We start from the raw sequence: 24,017 nt of genomic DNA, 5'->3' as shown, positions 1-24,017 counted from the left end.
CCTCAGAAGTCTGACGCCGTGAGCGTCAGGACCTCTTCTTTGTCGAAGCCTTCTTCGTCAACAGAACGGTCCTCAGATCGATCTGCGGCTTAGAAGGCTTCAGCTGAAGAGTGTCGTCCCGCACCCCACGGTTTTTAACGGGGGGCACGAGAAGCGACACTCTCCTTCTGTTGCACTCTGTATGAGGAGCTTGACGGCTGGGGCTGCTCACGCCCAGCAGCCCCAGAGGCCTGTTCCCGCCAAGGGAGATAACGCTTGGTTTTCGCCTCCTGAAATCTGTCTACAATGGTGTTTACTGCTTCACCGAATAGACCATGAGGCGATAGAGGGGCGTCCAACAGAAAATATTTGTCCTTGTCTTTAATGTCTGACAAATTTAGCCAGAGGTGCCTCTCCAAAGCCACATTAGCTGCCATCGTCCACCCAATAGCACGAGCGGTCTCTTTTGTGGCTCCTCGAACTACGTCAAATCCCGCCCCCTCGCCAGTCTCAAGGTCCCTCAGCAGGTCAGCCTGGCAAGCTTGAAAAATAGCCATGGTATGAAGGCATGCGCTGGCCTGACCTGCTGCCGTATATGCTTTACCCACTAACATTGATGATGTTTTTAATGGTTTAGTGGGCAGCATTGGGGACTTGAAGGACGATGCTGATGCTGGAAAGAGACATGAAGCAAGTTGTTGTTCTACTTTCGGCATCGTCCTATAACCATATTCATTTAACCCTTTAATCTCTGAATAAACTTGAACTTGAGGGCTAAAAACTCTGGATGAATAAGGTTTATTCCATATTTTAGATAACTCTTTATGCAAATCAGGAAAGAATGGAAGTCCCCTAGGTGGAGGTATTGTGCTTGATGTAAGAAAACGTTCATCTTCTTGGGACGAGCGCCTTGTTTCTCGGCTGGCCATTCAATATTTAACTTAGACACAGCTCGAGTTAATACCTCCACCAGCTCCTCATGCGCTGGGAAGAAGCTTTTCTTCCCCCATCTCGATGCTCAGCACATCTAGTTCCTAGACACCTGAACCACCGGTGCCTCTTCCGGAGTGGAAGGAACCGCGGGGCGGGCTTCCAACTCCGGAGAGAGAGCACTGGATCTCACGGGTAAAGGCTGAGAAAGGGCGGGGCCCATCTCAAACCCCACCGTGAGATCCTTTTGTGATTCCCACGATAAGAGCTTCCGTGCTGCCTCGGCAGCAGAGGGGCCCAAACCGCCGGGAACGCTCACCTGAACACCCTCCTCAAAGAGTGACAGGCGAGAGCGGAGCGTGCGAAGCGGCAGCCTCTCACAATGCTCGCAGTCAGCCCCCTCAAAGGCTGACAGAGCATGCTCCGCTCCCAAACACATCACACAAAGTTCGTGTATATCCCCACCCGTGAGAAAATGAGGGCAGGGAGGATCACACGACTTGAATGTTTGTTTGGACGCCATGATAGATATATATATATGAAGATGTATGGTTTTCGTGACAGACAACAATAAATATAACAGACAGTTTGACATAGAGCGCTTGCTGAGGCACAGAAGCTAGCGTGGATCTAACCGGATGTGCTTTTATCCTTTCCTGGTCATGACGTCACCCGCCCGTGACGTTCACTCTCGCCATTGGACTAGTTCACACTTGTGCTTCAGATGCAATCACGCAGGGGCGTTCCCAAAGTGTCATTGACGCATCGCGAGTTCCCTCGAAAAGGAACATAAGTTTAGTCATCAAATCTGAAAAGAGTCTATTTCAGCTGAGTTCTAAATTATTTAAGCAGTCTAGAAATGTATCTTTGTGAATGCAGTTCTATAATATTTTCCAACACTGCAAAATTATTTTTCTCTGCATTCTAAAAATTATTTGTTGATTTTGATGTCAGAATTGTATGTAAAATGATCAGTTGATTGTTGCCACTGTTTCCTTTAGTGTTGAGGTATGTCTGTGGCAGTCATCATGCAATGACTGTATCTGATGTTGTCATTAGTCTGAGCCAAAATATATTTTTAGACTTACTCTAAATTTACCATAATTGTATACAATTGTCTTTTTAATTGTCTTTTATCATAACTTATCAGTACGTTCAGCAAAAATGCATGGTAATTCATTTGTCAAAAGCTGAATCCTGTGTTAATGATATAAACAATGAACACATAAACAAAACTTGCATCCATTATTAACATTAATGCATTTAAATACAGCTGACTCAGAATCTATTAATAGAGGAAAAAATACCAATATTCACCAAAATTAATAATAATAATAATAATAATTTGTTACATTTATATAGCGCTTTTCTATGTACTCAAAGCGCTTTACATGGAAGGGGGAATCTCCTCAAATCTCCTCTTGTATATTAAAATACCAATGTTCACTTAAATATAGACTACATGGTATTTGAAATCATTAGAACATTTGTATTAAGTATAAGCAATTAATTGATTGTTAATTAAAATGACTGATTATGAAAAGAAAAATAAGACTTCCCTAAAATGATCATTTACAAGCTTTTGGAGAGTATTATTTCCTGTACAACTGTCCAGATGTAACTCCAAATAATAATTGTTGTGAAATGATTTAAATTCTCTAAAAGGTGGTAGACCACAGCTTCATAACACATGCCACAGAGTGCCTGTCTAACCCACTGCTGAAGGTTCATGACTACATCTCTCTAATTGCGTCCCATTACCCTGCAGGCAGATGGGTTCTGGAGAACTCTATAATGACCTCACATTTCAACTTTTGGCAGGAAATTGTCAAAAAAGAGCACAATAATTACCCAAACAAAAGGTATGTGAGGATACTGTAAAGAACAACAGCAGATATATATATATATATATATATATATATATATATATATATATATGCTAGATGCCTTCGGTAAAACAGCACTTATGAAGAGCTAGTTTAATTAGACACACAGAATAATACTAACAAGCAAATGATGGAAGTGGAGAGGCAGAGGAAGAGGGTTCACCTCGGGCAGTGCTGGGGGAAACGGAGATGAAACTTCTCCTTGAATACATTTTACTAAATTCTGCTGATCAGCAAGTTTAGGTGGGACCAAATGTATGTTAAAGTGCAAAGTTTTCTTTTTTTTTAACACATAAAAAAGAATTGGAAATGAATGGCCCACTGTACATTTTAATGCAGCAAAACACAACCCAGCATACAAATATGAGAAACAAAATAGATGACACAAATAGTTGATAATAAATATTTCTGGAAAGCTATGTCCTGTCACGTGACATAGCTGTATAATAGATTAATAACTCTTAAATCATTCCTCATTAAACTGAATAAAATCTATGAATAAAGTATAATTATACTCACACACAACTGACTAATCTCACACTTTCAGAGTACTTTCCCAAAAGTAACTAAAATGTGCCCAAAATGACTATTTTGGCAGGGCATTTTAAAATATTTATTGGTTCATATTTAAATTGTATAATAACTATATAATAACTTTATAATAATATTTTTGTTTTCCTTTTGACAAATTAATTATTGTGCTGTTCTCTGCTAACAGTGCAGATAATTGCATTGTTCCCAGCAAATGTATTCACTTGTCAAAAAAAAGAAAAAAAAAGAAAAAGAAAAAGGCAATTGGCAAGCTAGTGCTCATTGTGGACCAATTCAATGTTTTGTAACTATGATGACTATAAATATTAAAATAATTAATCAGACCCAAAAATAATTTTATACTCTGAGTGTAGTTAAATTGAAATAACATTTTTATTTTTTTATGAAATATTTATATATTGAGGATTGATATCATAAATTCAGAGAACAGATAAGCCCTAAAACCTTAAATTCCCCAAGGTTGAAGCTATAACTAATGGATTCAAGCTAAAATGACACCCTCTCTATTACACAGCTAAAGCCACAATTTCAAATTCAGCGTACTTTGCTGTTTTAAAGAAAAGTATTTGTACACTCCCTCTCTTGAGAGCAGTTACCTTTAAGGAAAAAGGAAGTAAGGCTGTGCTACAAAACACACACACATAGAGAGATCAGAAGCTCAAGATCAGAGCCGGTAAGCTAAAATAGACTCGGGTGAAGACGGTATTCAATGCATCGTACTGTACTCTGGCCTGACTGTACATAGATATCCATATTTTTAACCTTAAAGCCAAATACAGCGTCTGCTGCCTGCACATCTAAATATAGACCGTCAGCCTCCGTCTCTAGTTTCCTTCGCCTGGAGCAGGTGGCTGGAAGATCAGGCGGACACAGCAAGTCTGGGTCGTCCTGTCCTGCTGGAACACAGAGAGACCCTGGACCAGCATTGAAGTGGATGGGTTTTGAATTAATTTATCACTTCAAGTCACTAACAGAGATATCATAGGAACATCTAAAGAAAGTACTTGAACAGCAATGATCATCAAAACATAATAATTCTAAGAATTTAACATATTTGTCAACTTTAAACAATTTCTGTTAATTATGTGATTTGTTACAGTAGCATTCTGATGGTACTTTACAGTCTGAGTTTTTTTTTTTCTTTTTTCTTTTTTTTTAAGTGCATGGACACTGTACAAAGTGACTTTACATCTCTGCAGCAAAAAATGTGTTGTCAAGTCATTTTGTACAACGCTATTCATTACTCATTGTTTCAATGCAGCTTCACAGAAAGTCATATTGTTATGCCAATAATGCCACGGTGCTTTACCATAAAGCAAGTTTTAAGGCTGGGAATTGTAACAAGTCCATAAAAAATTATGCCACTAATGTGCTCTTGTGTTCAACAACAGCAAGATAAAGTGCAACTGATGGAACAACAGAACACAGATATATTGAGTCGCGTTTTTAAAAGTTTCTAACACATACAGTAAGTCATATCATGATATGCTGAAAAAACAGCATGTGTATATTCATATTATTTTGAACAGTCCAATAAATGAAGATGCAAGCCATATAAATAAGCACAAACCCTAAAACATTTATGAAACACAGACATTTCTCAGTGAGCCGTTTCTGTGACAAACCAAAGTAAAGCAAACAGTGCAAGAGGAACTGACTGCAGCATGTTTGCAATTTTAGTTTTAGTTTTCATAAATTCAAAGCATGAGGCATGTATTGCATTATAACATATTTTTTCCATATGTATCGTATTGAGAGGTAGTTGGTGATACCTAGCCTTTCATCAGATACAGGAACAGGTTGATTTCATATAGTGCCCCAGTATAACGAATATTAGAGCTGTTATGCTAAAAGAGAAGGGTGTTGCAGAAATACAGAAGTGTGGTGGGTGTGATATATGGTGTTTTTGGCACCACAGTTAGTATGTGACACTTCATCAGCGAGACTGGCCAGATCAGTGAAAGAAAAGTTTCAACCGCCAGTCACATCTCACTTCACCCTCCTTATGGCCGATGTCGTGAATGCAACACCCCGACAGGAGAGTGTGTGTTCACACTGTCCTCCCAGGGATTCGCTGGTTTTCTCCTACCTCAGCAGTTACGGTGTCCTTTTGTCCCCCCACTAGTGTCTGAACTATTGCCATGTGCGATGGAGGAGTCAGGGCAGCCCATAAGGCGAATTTTCTTCAACACATGCACCAGAGAGTGTCTATTTTTGTAGGTTAACTGAAGATTTTTTCATCTAAAAAATGTGTGTGTATGCTTTATTTTGTAGATCTGTTGTTTATTAAAGCCAACATAAATAAAACAATTGACTACACTCTTAAAATGAAAGGTTCCAAAAGGGGGTTTTCGTAGTGATGATTTTTTTTTTTTTTTTTTGTGAAGAACATTTTAATAATCTGAATAAGCTTTTCCACTATAACAAACCTTCTGTGCAATATCATAACTTGCTTCGCTTCTGAACAGACTTTCCTTTTTAGGTTTTCAGTCCCTAAACCAGTGCTGTAGTACTCAAGTCCATTTTTTATGGTCTTGGTCTTTTAATGGACTTTAGAGCATTTTGACTCGTTCTTGACTCTGAATAGTCAGGTCTTGGCATGGACTTGGACCCGAATGAGCTGGGGTGCGTTCTCCGAAACTACCTTAACGCTACGTCGTTCTTAAGTTGTACCTTAAGAAGTACCTTATCGTTAATACGTGGTTTCCGAAACCTTCTTAGTTAAGTATACCTTCTGTAAGTCATACGTTCGTAAGGTTGGTCTGGAGCGCTCTTAGCTATACCTTATCGCTGCTGACGGTTCATACCGCTAGTGGCCACCACTACGCAAAAAGCTTTTTTACATCGCAGTTTAATTACACATAGAAAATTTTATATGAACATTTAATATAAAATCTGATTTAGTATTAAAATTACATTTTTACTTTACTTTAAAATTTTACACATAAAATACTTAAGTTGTTATAGCCTACACCCAGTGTATGGAAGTGTTTTCATTAATAAAGTTTCCATACACTAATGGTTGTTAGCTTTTTTAATTACTATCCTAAGGCACATCAGCTGGCGAACCATTTGACAGAAAAGGCTTAGGAGTCTATATAAAGAAAGATGAGTTTACACAAACTTTATAGCTATGGCAGCGAGACAGCGAGTACTTGTTTTAAATCAAAGACGGCGCCGTCCGCGGAGCCAGTTAGTGTATGTCAACTACATGGCTGGTGGATAATCAGCATACGTTGTGGAGAACATTAACACACTTATGGACGTAAGGGTTTGGGATTGCACACATGCTAAATAATAAACACATACTCATATTTATTTCTGCATGTACATATTTCAATGAGCCCCCATAAATGCAGTTTGTACTATTTCTAAAACGCTTCTTTATAAAGAACATTGTTTTCTCAATACTTTACCTATACCGCTGTGAAGGAAAGAGCGCACAATCGATCATCGAGGCATCGATATCAACCTATTCAGCGCCTCCACCATGGACAGCGCCTGCTAAGGTCGAACTTAAGAAGGTTTACCTTAAGCAACATCCTAAGGTATAGTTCGGAGAACACACGTAGGAAAGGTATACCTGTAGTTAAGGTGTACCTTTTAAGTCTTCGTAGCGCGCTAAGAGACAACGTTATCGGAGAACGCAGCCCTGGACTACAACACTGCCCTAAACAGCCGAACAACTGTGGTCACAAGTTTACTAAATTAGTTCAACGATTGAGCGTTTTCCGAAACCATAGTTCCAACGAACATAAGTAAATAGCATTGCAAATTTGTGTTGCTTAAACTACAACTCTCGGGAAACAGTTGCACCTAGCTACTTAGCTTCTACAGTGATACATTTTACTACGGTGGTTAAGTAGCAAGTTACATCGTTGCATGGGAAACAAACTCCAGATTGGGACTTCAACAACATTCCCATCAACGAATCATTGCTCCCTGATTTTAAGATTAGGTTTCGGTTGTTTTGTTAATCGTATTGTTTGAAAGGACATGTCATACTCTTACAACAAAATTACACTCATTGAATGACACCCACAATCGCATTGGAAAGCCAAGTCATGTGACAAAAAAGTTTCCCTGCTAAAGACAAGCACCATTCTTACTAACACTAAGCCTACATTGAAAGGCTATGCAATGTTCACTTGTATTTTCTCATATACATGGATAAAGGCCCTTTACGCAAACAACATACAAGGCCAATCCCAGTCCTAGACTGTGTCCAAATCCTGTAAAATTCTGCTTTTTGGGCAGTTTAACAAGGTAGGAAGACAGGTCCAAAACCATTGTTTGTGTAACATCCTCTCTACTAAGATGCCTTCATCATTTTTGTTTCTGAAGACATGGTAACCCACTCTCCTTTGTGTGCAATAACAAAGCAGGTTTATGTAAGACACCTATCATCATGTTTTTCATTCCTGTGTTCTCTATGTCCTGTCATTCCTGAGTGTTTATCCAGCAAATTTCCTCACCTGCCTCTAAAGGGAAACTAATTCACAGCTACTCCAATGGCTTTTGGAAACAACAGCACTTAAAGCACTTCATTGAATGCTGATTTGTCCTTGTCATCTCCGACAGGTCCGTCTCATTTTTCCCTGGCGGAGTTAAGTGAGGCTGGAGCCTAGCCAGCCCTGATCCTGTGCTCTACTTAAAGACAATGGGGACGGGAACACAGAGCATTATGGGAAGGACGACATGACATTAACATCTCATCCTCATTATACAGATTAGTATGAGAGAGATGGAGAAACAGGAACATGCTAAATGGACATTGGATTTGAAGTGCAGAGAAACTAAGGGTAAACCTCCCTCAGAACTGACAAAGATTCGAGAACAACTGGGTGTCAAATACTTTCTTCTATCTCATCTTAATTTGCACAGACAAACAACTTTAAGTAAACAATTTGTAGGTTAATTTCCCTGAAAGTGGAAACTATGTGACTGTGTGCAAATGGCTCTGTGACATTTATTTGAACATCCAGACCATTTCAAAAAGAAAACTGTCTCAACCATTCGTTTGAGTTGGGGGCAGATCAAACTGTCTTTTTGTCTAACCAATGGCAGAAGGGGGAGTGTTTGGGAAACACATTTGAAACAATTGTAATTCCGTTTGGTTACTTAGTCGACATGAAGTTGTGATATAGTCTTTTTTCTTCCCTATTGTGACGTATATCCGAGTGAAACAAGACAAAATATACATTTTGTTCATTGGGAATTGATTGGATCGTTGGATCGATTTCATGTGATTGACAGGTTGTCCCACTTTGCAGTAAACACATCATCAGAGAAGAGAAGAGATGTCATTGCAAGAGGGAGGGAAAGCTATTTTAATTACAAAGACATGCACGGACAAATCATTTATAATAAATACTGCAATATTCATAAAAAAAAAAAAAAAGAATTGTCTATTTTAATTTCATGGTGACTTTTATGACACTAAAAATACTGTTTAAGGGCAAAGCGACAGCAAAAGCAGAAGCAATTCTAATGTTCAACTCAGTAATAACTCAATAATATTATAATAATAACAATATACGCTAGTCTCTGACATCATCCACAATATCTGACATCCGAAGTTATGTAGTTAATTAACTGAACTATAGACATTTTTAGTGGTTTGAATCAACTAGGTTCAATATTCTAGAATTCATAATGCCTGATTTATTTATTTATTTGGCCTTTTTGTTATTTTTATTAAAAGTATTAATAAAAAAGGAAACAGGAAATGCTGCATATATATCCATAAACATAAGCACCACTGTGCACTACGTTATGTGTTTATGTATAGTCTATTTTTAAAGCAGTTTTGAATATGACTCATCCATTCAAATTTAACCTAAACCTATCCATTTTATACAACTTTTTATAGCTGCATTTAAACCCAAAACATAGGACACAAGATCTTTGACTTTTTACCTTGTTCTAAAAGGCACAACGCCTTTGAATAAATCACGGTTGGTTTGGCTGCGGTGGACATGGAGAACTTTGGTCTAAAAGCCCTTTTATGATTCAGCAATGTTCCACACAAACACCTTAATCCCTGACAGCTCTGAGCGCAGTCTCTACCCAGGAGCGAGGTGCACAAGGTGCTCCAGTGAGATGTCATTGGTGTAGTCCTAGAAGAGTACACACTGAGCCTGGAGAAAGATGGATTGTGCTTCAACTGGGCTTACAGAAATCCATCACCCCAGCACTGAGAGTTCGGCCTATGGGAAGGTGAATTTACTCTTGCTTATAGTCGAGTGTAAAGTGAGAAAAATGTTTCGTACAGCATTTTAGGTAGTGCCAGCCTCACTGCAAGGTGTACGTCAGGTAAAGTGTTAGGTACTCAGTCAATGTTATTTTAAATAAAAATGTAGATTGCCCTGAGAAATATTAATGCATGCACATTGGGATTCACACTGGAAAATATAACTGCTTTTTATTATTTTATTATTATTTATATACGTTTTTTTTTTTTTTTTTATCACACTATTTAGTTATAGCATGTTTTAACATTAGACTTTCCAGAATGAATTTCCATAAAAATAAACACAGTACCTCTGAAATTAAAATCATTTAATTTTACGTTTATTTCCAGACTGTGGTATTTTAGTGTGTCAGAGATACAGGTGAAATTGTTTTACCTCACTCATCAAGGCCAGGCTTAGAGAGCTCACGGTCACAGATGAAGGAACTTTCTGGAAGACCTGACAGAGAGAGAGAGAGAGAGAGGGAGAGGGAGAGGGGGAGAGGGAGATGGGGAGGGGGAGGGGGGATATGTCATAATACATAAACTAAATGGAAATTGTGATTTCACAATGATTTAACACATTTCTTACAATGATCTTTGCGAAGAGATTATACTAAGCTGAAATTTATTATATTATTGAAATATATTATATAACAAGATAAACAGTCAGAGACATAACAAACTGCAAGTTGTTCATACTTGATTAATCTGTGCTGGAAAAAAAGCTAAATCTGACATTATTATTTTTCTGATGAATAGGTTTCACTGAGGTGTGCGTCTATAATGAAATAACAGAAGATGCAACAATCTCTTCTTCGATCTAGTTTTACAGTAATGAAAAATGCTGTATATGTGAGCCATTTAATTTTCATTACTGATGGAAAGTGACATCCAATTTATTTTTGGAAATTTGACGTCCAAAAAAAAAAAAAAGTTTTTTAGACAGATGCTGGATATTTTGATGACCAATGCTCAGTCTACATTTCAGCTCACACTTTTAAGACACATTAATATTTTAAACACTCACACAAAGTCAGCATATATAGTGTGATCTGAACATAGATATAGCGTGTAAAAAATAAATAAAAATAAATAAAGTATATTACATTAAATTGTTTGTTTTTACACCACTTTGTTTTAATGGTATTCGGAACTCTGTTTTGAAGCAATCAGTTATTATGATAGTACTTCAGTAAGAATTTAGATTCTCAAAATTAGATTAAAATAACTGGAGTGTAATGTGTACTGTATATTACAATGTAATGGGGTGACATAAAATGCATGATAATAACTATGCTCTCACACAACATACCACACTACTGTCACACCTTACTTATACCTAAAATTGTCAGGCTATATCAAACCTAAATGTAAAATTTACCTCACATGAAGGTTGACTTTGATGTAATGCTTTAAAAGCAAAAGACAAATGCACACTTTCACCCAGTAAGGGTGTATGTATCACACACACATAAATTATCACATGTAAGGGCCATAGCTGGTCACTGCATGAAGATGAAAAGGAGTTCCACAAAAATGTTTCTATGACTATTTTGATTCACTTCAAACATATAATAATCAGCAATTGCTGAAGAAAATGTAATGTCTAAATTACCAATTTGAGAATTTTGCAAAAAATATAGGAGGTATTGTATTTAATTGTATTGCTGTCTGTAGATGCAATAAAACAATTAAGCTAAATCACAATTACCAGAAAAAAACCCATTCATTTAATTTAATTTAATGAAAACTGAAACAATTATTATAGCATTAATTTCAAAAGCTCAACACTAACCTTGGAATAAAATAAAATAATAATATCATAAATATTATAATATTTTTGACTGTGGCTTTAATTAGGCACATTTTCAAATCTATAAAATTACACGAGAGTACTGAAGAGTTTAATGTCAAATAACTGATGAAAGATTATGAATGATGAAGATTACTGATGATTTTACAAAGTACACAGAAAAGGCAAACAAATGTATCCTCTCTGCATGTTTCTGAGTACAGACATTTATTGACACACATCAACACACTTTCCGCTTTCAAAAAAGAAACCCTTTATTAAAAAGGAAGCTGTACGATGAATGCTACTGTCTGAATTAAAGGCAATGGTTATCTAAAGTGATGTGCATTATACATTATTGCATAACAATTGTTACAATTGTTTAAAATTGGATCTCACAGTCCAGATAAAAGACTAAGTAAAGACTTTTTTTTTAACCGATGATGTCTCTCTCACTCTTTCTCTCTCTGTATCACACATGCATCATTTTCATCTTTATTGCGTCTGTGCATCGCTGGAAAACCCCAATAATCTGACACACAGTTTCAAAGTGTGTGCACATCTTTCCGAGAGCTCTTTCAAGTTCACCCACAAGCCAAAAGACTTCCAAAACGGCTCTGTTCATCCATCCATCCATCCATCCATCCATCCATCCATCTATCCATCTATCTATCTGTCTGTCTGTCTGTCTGTCATGGCATAGCATACACCAAATACTAATAAAAGTTCAGTCCATCCAGCAACGAACATGGATATTGATGACAATGTAATTGCATTCAGTCAACTAATCAAAATAATGCAAAATCGCTGGGCAAATTTGTTGAGCGAAGCTGTTGTTATAGCTGATAAAAGTGAAAATGGATGAAAAGTATAGCTGCGTATCCATACGAAGACTGCAACACCTATGTGTGTATAAATTTGACTTAAGAACTGGTACAGGAAATGAATAAGGTCTCCCTTGAGGGTAAAGATCTCTGTAATGACTGCGCGTGTTTCTACATCTCGCTCACTGACCTCCACGCATTCTCTGTAAACACATACACTCACACACTGAAATACACCTTCACTAATGCTTGGATTTGATCTTGAAGAGAACTCAGTGAAACATTCATTGATTCAATGAAGAGATTGTTCCCCTTTCTCTTCCACATTGAATACAAATAAAATAATAATAAATAAAAGTATTTCCAAAAATAAGGATCATAACAGTCCAATCGTGTGTAAATACCATAAAGTGTAAATGTTTTAGTAGGACAACATAAATACATTTCAAATCGAAGAAAGCAGATCAAATCATAGGAATGTAGTGTTACTTACAACTTGTGTTTTCCTTAATAAATGTCTTCAGTGCACACTCTAAGTTTGAGACATTTACGGTTTTGGCAACTCAAAATACTAATACTGAACCTTTTCCTCTTAGTGCGCATGAGAGACAGATTTGTTATAAATTGCAGTTTTCGCATGCATGCTAAAAAAAACACAAAAAAAAAAAAAAAAAAAACAGCAATACAGATTCAAAATGTATCATTTTTAAATGGCTCAAGCTGGGCCCTTTCTGAGCGATTAATCATTGGGAAAAATTACATTTCAAATCATTTCAACATTTCAGCTATATTCTCTTGCCCGATCTCATGCTACCACCGCCACAGCTTTGTTTCAGAAGAGGTGGACAATAAAGCCGCAGACAATAAAGTCGCTTCATTCACATGAAGGAAAGGCAGAGAATCAGTAAATAAAAAGCACTGTTATATTTTGATTAGAATATTTATATAGCCTATTTAATTTGTCCTTTAATTTGATATTTTTAATTTGTCCTTTCTTTGTGTGCAACTTTTGCGTGTGCATCTCTGAGATTTATTATTATTATTATTATTATGATTTTTAATACTACCAAATGTCCTTACATCAGTGGTGGTCAGATGGCACATGTCTAACAGTGGAAAAAACTATTGCACACATACAGGATATGAATGTTCACTCTGACCTCCAAAAACACTTTCACTAGTACAGTGGTCCCCCGAGCAAGTGTTGAGCCAACACAGTACCTAAATTGTCTGTCATACAAAGGTAAACAAAATGTCCTAAGAAAATCAATCTGAGTATATTAATATTAACACCAACTGCTTAAGCCCAGCAATATTCAAAATTATTACCGTAACAAGATGAATAGGAAAATATTTCCGAAGAACTACGGCATAGTTTGTGCAAATTGGTGGACGTGGCTTAACTGTTTTACTATTTGCATTTAGCACAGACTTTTTCCTACTGTCCACGGCATTATCAGAACATGCCTATGTGACTCGCCAGTTGAGAACTCTGACAACTCTGCCCTTATATAAACATGCATGTCCTAGGCAGATGCATAGACATGCTGTTCTTTGATAACTGCACTACAACCATTTACATTCGCTGTTAAATGAATCTCGTTTTTCTTTTTTTACCTCAAGACCTGAACAAATAGCTGTTCCAGGAGTTTCACATCTGTGCAACACAGCATACATAGCCTACACCCATGCAGTTAAAAGAGTTCACTTTCATCAAGTAATCCACAATTTCTCTTGTGAGTCACTAAATAAAAGGTAAAAAGGTGACACTATAAATTCATTCTAAACATAAAGCAAAGTCCATTGCATTGAGACGAACTGCATTGTCAAACTTTGGAATGTTAGAGGATTGTCTGCAATAAAATGCATTATATTCTATCAAACATTACGTGCTAGTGGCTGCAGCAATGTGATCTTGTGGACTTTTCCAGGGAATACTTATGAGTTTATGAGCAAACAACTATATGATAACAGCTAAAGCTATTTACATAGTTTCAAGAGTCCGAATCTTACAATAGACAGTCAATATTTGAGATGCCAAACATGTTTTGTGCAATGCATGCACTGGATAATACTAATAAAACCAGGCTACTAACAAGAATTATGATTAAAACAACTAATGATCTTTAAAACTTTAACAAACAACATCCAGAGAAAGCAGACTTTAAGTGGCCCAAATTACATTTTTATTGCATATCATATTGTATGAAATGAAAAAAAGCATATATGAACATCACATACGGTTAGTGGGTAAAATAATTTTGCACAGCAAAATATATATGAAAAAAATAAAATAATAATTAACATAGTTTTAAGAATTTATTGATGAACGGTATATCCTGATTTTATACAAGCAGGGTATCAATCCCTGACCATAAAACAATGTCCAGACATTTTAATATTGATTACTACATTATTGCCATGTAAATAATGAATTTATTAACATCAAAAGAAATAAAGAGAAAAAAAAAGAAAGAAAGAAAGAGAGAAAGAAAAAGATAGAATCGAGTCCTGCTTGACAATATATAACTAAATAAGATTATATCCTTTAGTTTTCAGCAAAGCCATGACCGGGTGCCTTTTAAATTAGCGTTCTAGATAGAGTCAAATATGTGATATATAATTTGCTACAAGCTACATTTAGTGCAACTCATTCCAAATAGATCAGACTTTTTTTTTCTGAATGCATGATTTTCCATGTTGACTTGAAATTCTACTTTAATACTTTGGTTTTAAAATACAGTAAATGGCAGGCTACATCATGAACTACAACTGTCAAACTGCTGTTTTTACTGCAAGTACATGCTGCAAAAAGCTCAAGTTACGCATGATAAAAATCCAGCTGTATGCAAACTTGGAGCCTTCCCAAAATTCGAACAAAATGAACAGGCAACATCTAAACTCTAAGTCACTCTTCCTTCTTTGTGTCAACCTGTGGCATGGGCTACCTTTAACTGTTTTTATATGATGCAAAAAAAGAAAGAAAAGTAGTTCATTCCAGAGTTATCAAAATGCAAACGTTTGACATTAAATACACAAACCGCTCTTAGCAACAACACTGTTTAAGTCCCAGAGGGAGAATTCCTTTTTGAAACCAGGTCCTTGTTCTTTCCCTCGAAACACTGCTTCCAGTTGGCTCTCAACAGAGAATTAAATGTATGGAAACTGTATGGATCAACTTTTTAATGGGGAGGATGATGACATGATGCTCCTTGCACTTTTTTAGTCCGTATTCCAAAAAAAGTGACCGGGAAATGAAAAACATGTATGAATGCCATGCTGAGCAGAAGTTCTTTTCCAAGTAGAAATTCATTTTCAAGCGCATAAAAAATGGAGGGGGAATAAAGTAAGAACAAAAGACCATACATGTCCAGCATGCAGGCACTTCAATGACATGTCTCTTTATATAGCATAATGTCTCTCATGTAAAGTCACAAAACAGCAAGCAGAAGACATGAGATGATAATGGGGGAAAATCCTCTGACTTTGGCAAAAAAGCAAAAAAAGAAAAAGAAAAAGCAAAAAAAAAAAAAAAAAAAAATATATATATATATATATATATATATATATATAGCAAACTTTCTTATTTGGCAAAAAATGCAAAAGGTGAATGAAGGTCAATATCATAAGTGTATGCATACACATCAAAATATGAACTAATTTAAAGATTAATATTTGCATAAAAAAAAAAAAAAAAAAAGTTTGGTTGCACAACAAGCCCCCAAAACTCAATAACTGACTTCAGTTCTTTATAAAAGCGATAAAATGTTGTCAGCCTTGATCTTAAAACCCCCAAAACAAAGCAAAAAAAAAGAAAAAAAACTTTAAAATCTTTATTGATTTTTTTTTTTTTTCAGGCTTTTTTTAGGGAACTCACATGAAAAACTCCGGGGATGAGGGGTTGTTGTCGCTGCTCGACGAGTTTTCTCGGAAGCCGTTGCTCACCAGCTTCTCGTACTTCTCTTTGTACGCGTCTCTCTCGCGCACCAGTCTGGAGATCTCTTGTTTGAGGTGGTCCACCTGCTGCATGAGATGGGTCTTCTCACCCTCCAGTACGTGCCTCTGTTGGACCCTCTTGTAGCGACACGACTGGGCATAGCCTCTGTTTTTGAGGGTTCTCCTCTTCTGTTTGAGTCGGATCACCTCCTCTTTGCCGACGCCGCGCAGCTGCCGGTTGAGCTCCCGCACGGACATGCTAACGAGTTGCTCGTCCGAGAAGCGGTCGTCCAGGTGGCTGTGCTGGTGGTGGATGGCAGAGGAGTTGTTGCCGGACGGGACCCCGGGAGTTTGGTGCTGCTGGTGGTGGCTGTGATGATGATGATGATGCTGGTGGTGAGGTGCCCCGTTCTGCGCTGCAGCAGCGGCAATGACTGCAGACACCACCGCGGCGGCGGATCCCATCTCCTCCCCGGCCATGGCGCCTCCCGGTCCGGCTGCACCACTAAACTGCTGCCCTCTAGCATAGCCGTCGAAGCTCTGGAGCTGATGTGTGCTGTTAATCAGCGCTTCAACCGCATCCTCGGGACTGAAGCCCAACGCCTCCGGGTTGAGCTGCTGCTGATAACCGGTCATCCAGTAGAAATCTTCCAGGTGCGCTTTCTGCTCGCTCCCGGAGCCAGGGCTGGGCGCCGAGAAGCTCGGGGAAGGGGGAACTGAGCTGCAGGGCGTACTCATCGGGGTGGAAGACAGGGAGCCCCCGGCGATTAGGCGGCTGCACTGGCTGATGCTGCGATCGGGCTCCAGTGGCTCTTTCTTCACCTCAAACTTCATCAGATCGAAGTCATTAACATATTCCATGGCCAGGGGACTGGTGGGCAGGTCGGAGCTGCTCAGTGCCAGCTCTGATGCCATCCTCTTGCTGCTGACCGTCCTCCAGTGCGGGTGAAGAGCAGCTGTCAAAGCGGGCTGGGTCGGAAGAGAGTGAGCCAGCTTGATGATGTTTAAATGCTTTACTCTTTAAAGGAAAACAGATACTGCACAGGACTTTTCAGTGCTCTCCTAACTCCAGATTATGAGCTCTCCTTGGCACAGTCTCTTGCAAAAATGCATTGGATCTCTTTCTCTTCTCTTTACATGTGGATTTCGGCGGCCTTCTATTTCAAACATTTAACACTTTGGTGACTCCTGAAGAGCAGACATCATCGTAGTCAAACGGGTAAGTGTAACGTGAAATACGTGCGCTAAATGATGTTGACACAGATCGAGCTTAGAGAGTTTTTAAACTCGACCCACTACAGTAGAGTTTAAAAGCATTGCTGAGTTTTATAGCTGCCGTGACGTCAGTTTCTCAACGAGCCAATGGGATCTCTGGATCTCAGAGCTCTTTAACATATCATGGGTTCGGAAACCAAAACTTTTCTCGTCAGCTGACTGTCATTTTGGAAATGCAGGAGGAAAGAGTTGAATGGGTTTCACACATTTAACTCTTTCCTTAACCGTTTGCAAAATGTAAAATCAAATGTAGTTACATAGACGATTTTCTTTTCTGTTCATTGACGTTTCTGTACAATGTGTTTCGCCAGTATCGCAGATCCTTTTAATTCAAAGCATTTTTTACATTTTAAATTGTAGGCTATAGCCACGTGTCAGAGGGATAACTTCAATTACATCTTTAGACATTGAATAATATCTTTAAATTATTTGGTGTGCCAAAAAAAAAAAAAAAAAAAAAAAAAAAGTTCATTCATATTATAATTTTCATTTTAATTCCATTAATAAAAAATAAAAATAAAAAATATATAATTAAAGCAAATAAGTAAAGTTAGTGATGTGCTTGTTTGAAGTAGCCTATGGGCATTTTTAAAACCCAACATTGCCACCTTCTGGAAATAAAGAGAAGTAAGTGTGTGTGTGTGTGTGTGTGTGTGTGTGTGTGTGTAGGTGTGTGTGTGTATGGTTATCTACTTAACCATATTTTGGAGACAAATCTGTACCAATAAGTGAGCTAAATCTGTCAAAACTTCCAAAACCTCATCTGAGGGACCATCCACAGTTGTAAAAAACTGTGTAAAAATAAGATGAATAAAGTTTTTTTTTTTTTTTTATGTAAAAATGCAGAACGTTTTAGGGTTAGGTTATATTATTTATTATTAGCTCAGTATAAAAAACAATCTAAGTCTATGTAATTACCCCATTTAGATCTAGTGGGTGGATATATTGAGACTATTGGAAAGTGAAACTTTATATTTACTTTTATGTAGACATAAATGAAAACGAATAACAACATTGAACACAACAACATTTTCATGATAGTATATCATATGCAAGATTGTCTATTCTTTTTGGGATGGAAAACCAGACGGATCTGCTCTGATTTATAATAATTGCATAGTCCAATGTAGTTCACTGTACAAATACTTCATAGGGTAGCCTACCTAAAATATGCTTGATGAGTGAACATCTCAGTTTACAAGTCAAAATATTATTTAATATGTCTAAATCAATCTGACTACTTTAGCTTGTGTGATTTCTAAATGTCAGATAAGGCAAAAATAGTTCTTAAAAGTAATGCACATTTTCACTCAAATCTGCACCCTTTTCACCCAGGCCTGAACATTAGGCTGTAGTTCAGTGATCAACCAAATGATTCAAGCATAGATCAAGAGAAAAGCTATAAAACTTGTTTATCAGTTATGTGAGATCTATCTCATCTAGTGATATATTAAACTACTCTTCTGTTCATTGCTCTTTTACTGGAGGTCAGGGGTCGATTACAGCAGTATTTCTTAGTGATTTTTCTCTCCTTTCATTCTTTGAGTATTCAGTTAGCAGGAGCACACTATCTGAACAAAGTCATATTTTGCTTTGCATAATATACCTGTCTGATTAATTAATGATCATGTCTTGATCTTTAATTTCATGGTTCTTATGCTCTCGTCTTTCCTAAATTCCAATTAAAAGCTCAGTGCCATGGTCTGTAGAATAGTAAAAAAAGAGAAAAAGGAATTTAAAATCCATGAGGATGTGTTCCTGCAATAATGAGTTACCCGTTCAGGAAAACTCTTATGTGAATTGTGTTAGGATTGACACTGCACCAACCATTTCATACCCTGCACAAAAGCCTATAATCATTTACTCAGTATCTTTTCTGGCAAAGTCTATAATCTCATGCTTGGGATCCTTGGTATTTTTAGAGGTTGGACTGAGTCGAGTGTAATGATCTCTCCAACCGCTGGCCACGAATGATTACATCAATAGCTGTTACTGTATGAATATGTGCACTGTATTTGCATTACCTTAACTCTGCATTTATTCTTTATGCCCTTACAAAGCAATGCAGTTGCTAAATTTGTTAAACTTAATAATTCAATTAGTGTATAGAACGAGACAAATTACGCATTATACTGGCTATTTTTTCTTACTCCACAAAATGAACTAAAACATTGTATTAGAGACACAATAAAATAGGTTTTCTCATACAATCCTCTATATTCCAAATATTGCATACATTTGGAAGACAGCCTCAAAACAGATTATGTGATAATCTGATAATTGTGCCTCATAACAGCAAAGAATCCTAAAAATGTAACATTTTGTTTTGAATGTGAATGTGAATGTGTTCTAACCAACGATTTGTCGGTCCACAATGAAAGTGAAAAGGCTGCCCGACACCAAACAATCTTTATCACAGCCAGTCTGATAGTATATATAGTATATAGTTATTAATTTTATAATACCACTATATAAATGAAACAAACACATGCAAGAGAAGGGAACTTGAGGGCTGGCTTGGGAACCCTTGTCCTATAAGAGATAACTTTTATTTAAAAAATGCTATAAGTGAGCAAAAATTACAAGAAGTGTCCCACAACCTTCACCTCTAACTGTAGGGCATGTGGGTGGTCACACCCTCAGTGCGAAGTCTTCCATTTAAACACAATCAAGGACCGAATGAAGCCGTTGACATGCGAGTTGATGACCACATCACTCTGCACCACCTTCCTGATCTTTTTGCTCACCCCATGTCTGGCAGTACATTTCTCATGCCATTAACCTCCCTTAAAAATACAATACACTAAAAAAAAAAAAGTTCAAGGTAGCCTACATATGGCATGTAATTTGAAAGCATAAATTGAACGTCTTAACAAATTCAAAATTAGAACTAAAATGTTGTTGCAACCATAGAGACCGTTTTACCATTCCACTGCATTAGTTTTCCGTAGTTTTTCAATGTGAACGCGCTAGACATACTGTACATGTTTGATTTTGCGCTTGCCTCCTTTGCAGCGTCTCGTGCATGACACGGCATCCTAAAAACACGGCGCTCAAGTTAAAATAAGTCCGACTTTTGAAAAACATGCCTCAAGACCTCGCATTTTTCTCTATTTAGCCTAACTTACAACAGTGTGAGACAAACTGCTTTCGTATATGTTTAATACAAATTGTTACTTTGATGTCTTAAATACGGGACAATTCCATATTATATGAACGGTCAACAACCTTACTGAGGGCTTACCGCATTTGCAACCAAATGCTCTGCATATTACCGTAATCTCGATTCTGTAAAATCACATTGAAAATGAAAAATGATGAGCATCAAAGTTTCCAAGGAGAGGATATGACTCCATGACCTAAAAAACACTCCATTTGCAGTCTACAAACTACGCCAACACTTTTGGAAGAATGTTCATATTGCTCTTTTTATTTATTTATTTATTCATTCATTCAATCATTCATTTAGCAGACACTTTTATACAAAGTGACGAACAATAGAGGAACATTCAATAAAGCAATTAGGGACAGAGACAAACATTATTCATAGTGTGTGCATTTCCAGGTTTATTAGAAAGCTATAGACTAGGACATGTAGTGAATTCATACAATGACCAGGACTGTCAATCTCCAGAAAGGGCAAACAATTACTATAACAGTAGTCCATATGATGGAATCAGAACGTGACGGCAAGACGGAACTTAAACTTATGTACTCTTGAGCACAGCTCCTATTTACAAAGAGCATGTGCACTGCATCACTTCTCAGACTACATATAAATGATTCAGAGTCTCCTGCTCACCCCGTTCCTTGGTCTACAGGACAGCGTTGTAGTCGAGACCAGCTGACTTTGAGTCTTAGTAGACCAGATGCTCCGATTGGAAACGGAAAGAAACTAGACTGCCCATCTCGACTCTGAGTCCAAGACCATTCATGGTCTTGGACTCGGAGTCGAGATGGGCAGTCTAGTTTCTTTCCGTTTCCAATGCAATGGGAAGGCCCTCCAAATTTTCGATGGGGTTAATGAACAGTCACTGTAGAAGGACGCATACCTAGTGAATTTATGCAACAGTCAACCTTGATATAACTTATGGTTCCAAGGATGTTTTCCTGTTGTTCATGAAATAATCCTCCAGTTAAACATCAGCATCCTTATAACAAACACTATACATCCAAATCAGTACAATATCCCCCAAAAAAGAGCCAGTTGTAAAATAATGACATGCAGCTATACCGTGGTGTAGTTTTGGACAGAATTTTCCTCCTGCTGTCACCATACACACTTTTTTTTTTAAAGCATAACAGGCATATTTCAGACAAGAAGAATGTCCCAAACTCTATGCAGATAGTTATTACACTGTCACCCTTAAAGGGACAACTTTGTACCTTATCAACCCCTAAAATGTGCATTTTAATACATTGGAGCAGTAATATGCACCTTACTATAAACTTTTATGGGTAAACATGATACAAAGATGTCACTTTAAGGGTACTGCCTCAGTGAAAAGTTGCTTTACCCCAAACTTTTGCCAAAAAAAGGCTGATGCTACAAAGCTCAGAAAAGATTGTATATCAACATTGTCTATGAAGAGTTCAGATGCAAAAGCCTGTAAGTGCCATCTGAAATTTTCTTCTAGAATGAATTTTTTTTATAGAGCTTGTATATTTAAGTTAAGTAATTTCACTTAAATGACAATTAATAGGTCATTTGCATTGCCATTTAAGTGAAATTATTGACCTTAAGTATACGAGCTTGATAAAAATGATCATTCTAGAAGAAATTTTCAGATGGCACTTAGAGGCTTTTGCATCTGAACTCTTCATATGTTTTGAAGTAGATGAATCAGTGAGGACTGCAATAGCAATGCTTGGCTGCTGATATGATCGGCTAATCACTTCCTGTGACTCGATAAATCACATTTTGATGATGCCAAAGGCGTAGGCCCACATAGAAAAAAAAAAGTGTTCTCCAAAAGAAATGCATGAAAAACATGGGTTAAAGGTTGTTCGTCGACAAACCTGATTCAGCAGTTAAGAAAGACGGTGAAAAGGTCAAATATGAAAGCTTGTGTAACTTTTTTTTTTTTTTGTAGTGAGGCGCCTCAGTCTCCATCTACTGTGAGAGTAATAATAACGTGGGCTACAAGGTGGAATATATTTTAAACATTATTAAAATACCCCTGAACAAACTGCACCTGTTTAGTCCACACTTATGCTCTATCTTCACTGTATTTCGTCCCACAAGAGTGTTTCCCCCTCATTAAAGCTTCAGGGGAAACAAATAAAACTAATATTACCAGAAAAAAAAAAAGAAAAAAAGAAATGAAATAATAAATACAGCATTTTAATATATATATATATATATATATATAATATATTATAATAAATTGGTAAATTTCCTCAGGTGTCATGTGAGGCATGCTATTTGTGTGCCAGAAAAGAGTGTCTCTATTCAGTTCAATTTTTCTTCCATTTCAGTTAGGACTGAAAAAGCTTCCCATGTAAGTTACTTGCTCACTAGGATTTCAGACAGAGCCAGAGTTTCCTGGGTTGTATTTTCTTTAGGACAGGACAAATGAATGTGTAATCAGTGGCTAATTAATCACTTGTGTGTAGTTCTTTTGGTTGAATGCTATCAACATACAGTACAGTAAGTGGCATGCAGACATTATCATACAGTGAGTTGCTCCACATTAGGTTTATCACAGAATTATATGAAGCATGCTTAGTAGTCAAATGTTTGGAGAACAGTTTGGTGTTCTTGTAAAATTCTGAAAAAAGTTTTTAATTAAATTGTTCAGAGAGTTCAAAGAATATGATGGATGTTCTTGTCATCTTGTAGACAATGAACTGTGATAGTACAAATGTGAAAAATTAAATTAAATATACAGTTGTTCATCTAATATTATTGTGTAATTTCACAGACTGCACACTACAATGTGGTCTAAATATTGCTTTACAGCTCTGTATTAAGTATTGTATATGATGCCACAATAGCTTACAAAGCTGTTTATACATTTCTATAATAGCTCTGAGACATTCTGTGACATTCCGACACATTATGAGGTTCTCCATGTGATATATTACAGGCACACACATAAGGTCACTGACCTCTAGTTTCGTCTATAGCTGAATTGACTTACAGTAAATTTTCCAATAGCCACATTACTCTACTCATATTGATCAAAAAGTTTACTTTGAACTTTAACCTCATATCTGATCATAAATAAACAGAGCTCAGATGTCTAAGGTGACTAAGATTGATTTCCTTCAAAATAACAGTGCAATAGACAGATAAATCCATCTATTTTTTTTTTTTTTCCTGGCTAACTGCATTGCTCAATATGACTCTAGTAAGTAAATCTGTACATATTAAGTAAACTCAAGCTGTTTGGTTGTATCCTGGTTCCACTCAATGATTTGGTAAACAAAGATAACAGAGCCATAAAAAAAAAAAAAAAAAAAACACTGGAGATAATCATGACTCTGGTCATCTCATGTAACCTGTCAAGAACATTGACTCCAAAATCCAAAGGAAAAAAAAGAGGCCTTTATGATTGTTGCATTGTAAGATTAATTCCTAATTAACCACAATTCTTGAAAAGTAT

The 24,017-nt window shown here is 37.0% G+C and overlaps 1 protein-coding gene across 1 annotated transcript; it reads right to left on the bottom strand.

Annotated features, from left to right (window-relative positions):
* Positions 1–9,626: 9,626 nt before the first annotated feature.
* On the bottom strand, positions 9,627–18,002 carry mafa (MAF bZIP transcription factor a). The gene is made up of 2 exons (XM_084409413.1): positions 16,076–18,002; positions 9,627–10,039 (listed from the first exon to the last, which is right to left on the bottom strand). Exons 1-2 carry the CDS (start codon positions 17,047–17,049, stop codon positions 10,012–10,014), a joined length of 1,002 nt encoding a protein of 333 aa, XP_084265539.1. The 5' UTR covers positions 17,050–18,002; the 3' UTR covers positions 9,627–10,011.
* Positions 18,003–24,017: the final 6,015 nt, after the last annotated feature.

The sequence above is a fragment of the Rutilus rutilus genome, assembly GCF_951802725.1.
Source record: "Rutilus rutilus genome assembly, chromosome: 5".
Taxonomy (NCBI): domain Eukaryota; kingdom Metazoa; phylum Chordata; class Actinopteri; order Cypriniformes; family Leuciscidae; genus Rutilus; species Rutilus rutilus.
The sequence above is the reverse complement of the archived record's forward strand: the minus strand, read 5'-3'. Positions and strand labels throughout refer to the sequence as shown.

Excerpts from the sequence above, each read along its gene's own strand:
- mafa (XM_084409413.1), bottom strand. The coding sequence starts at position 17,049 with ATGGCATCAGAGCTGGCACTGAGCAGCTCCGACCTGCCCACCAGTCCC. Across the intron at positions 10,040-16,075 it reads TCATCCCCGGAGTTTTTCAT|GTCTTCCAGAAAGTTCCTTC; the intron begins GTGAGTTCCCTA and ends TCTCTCTGTCAG.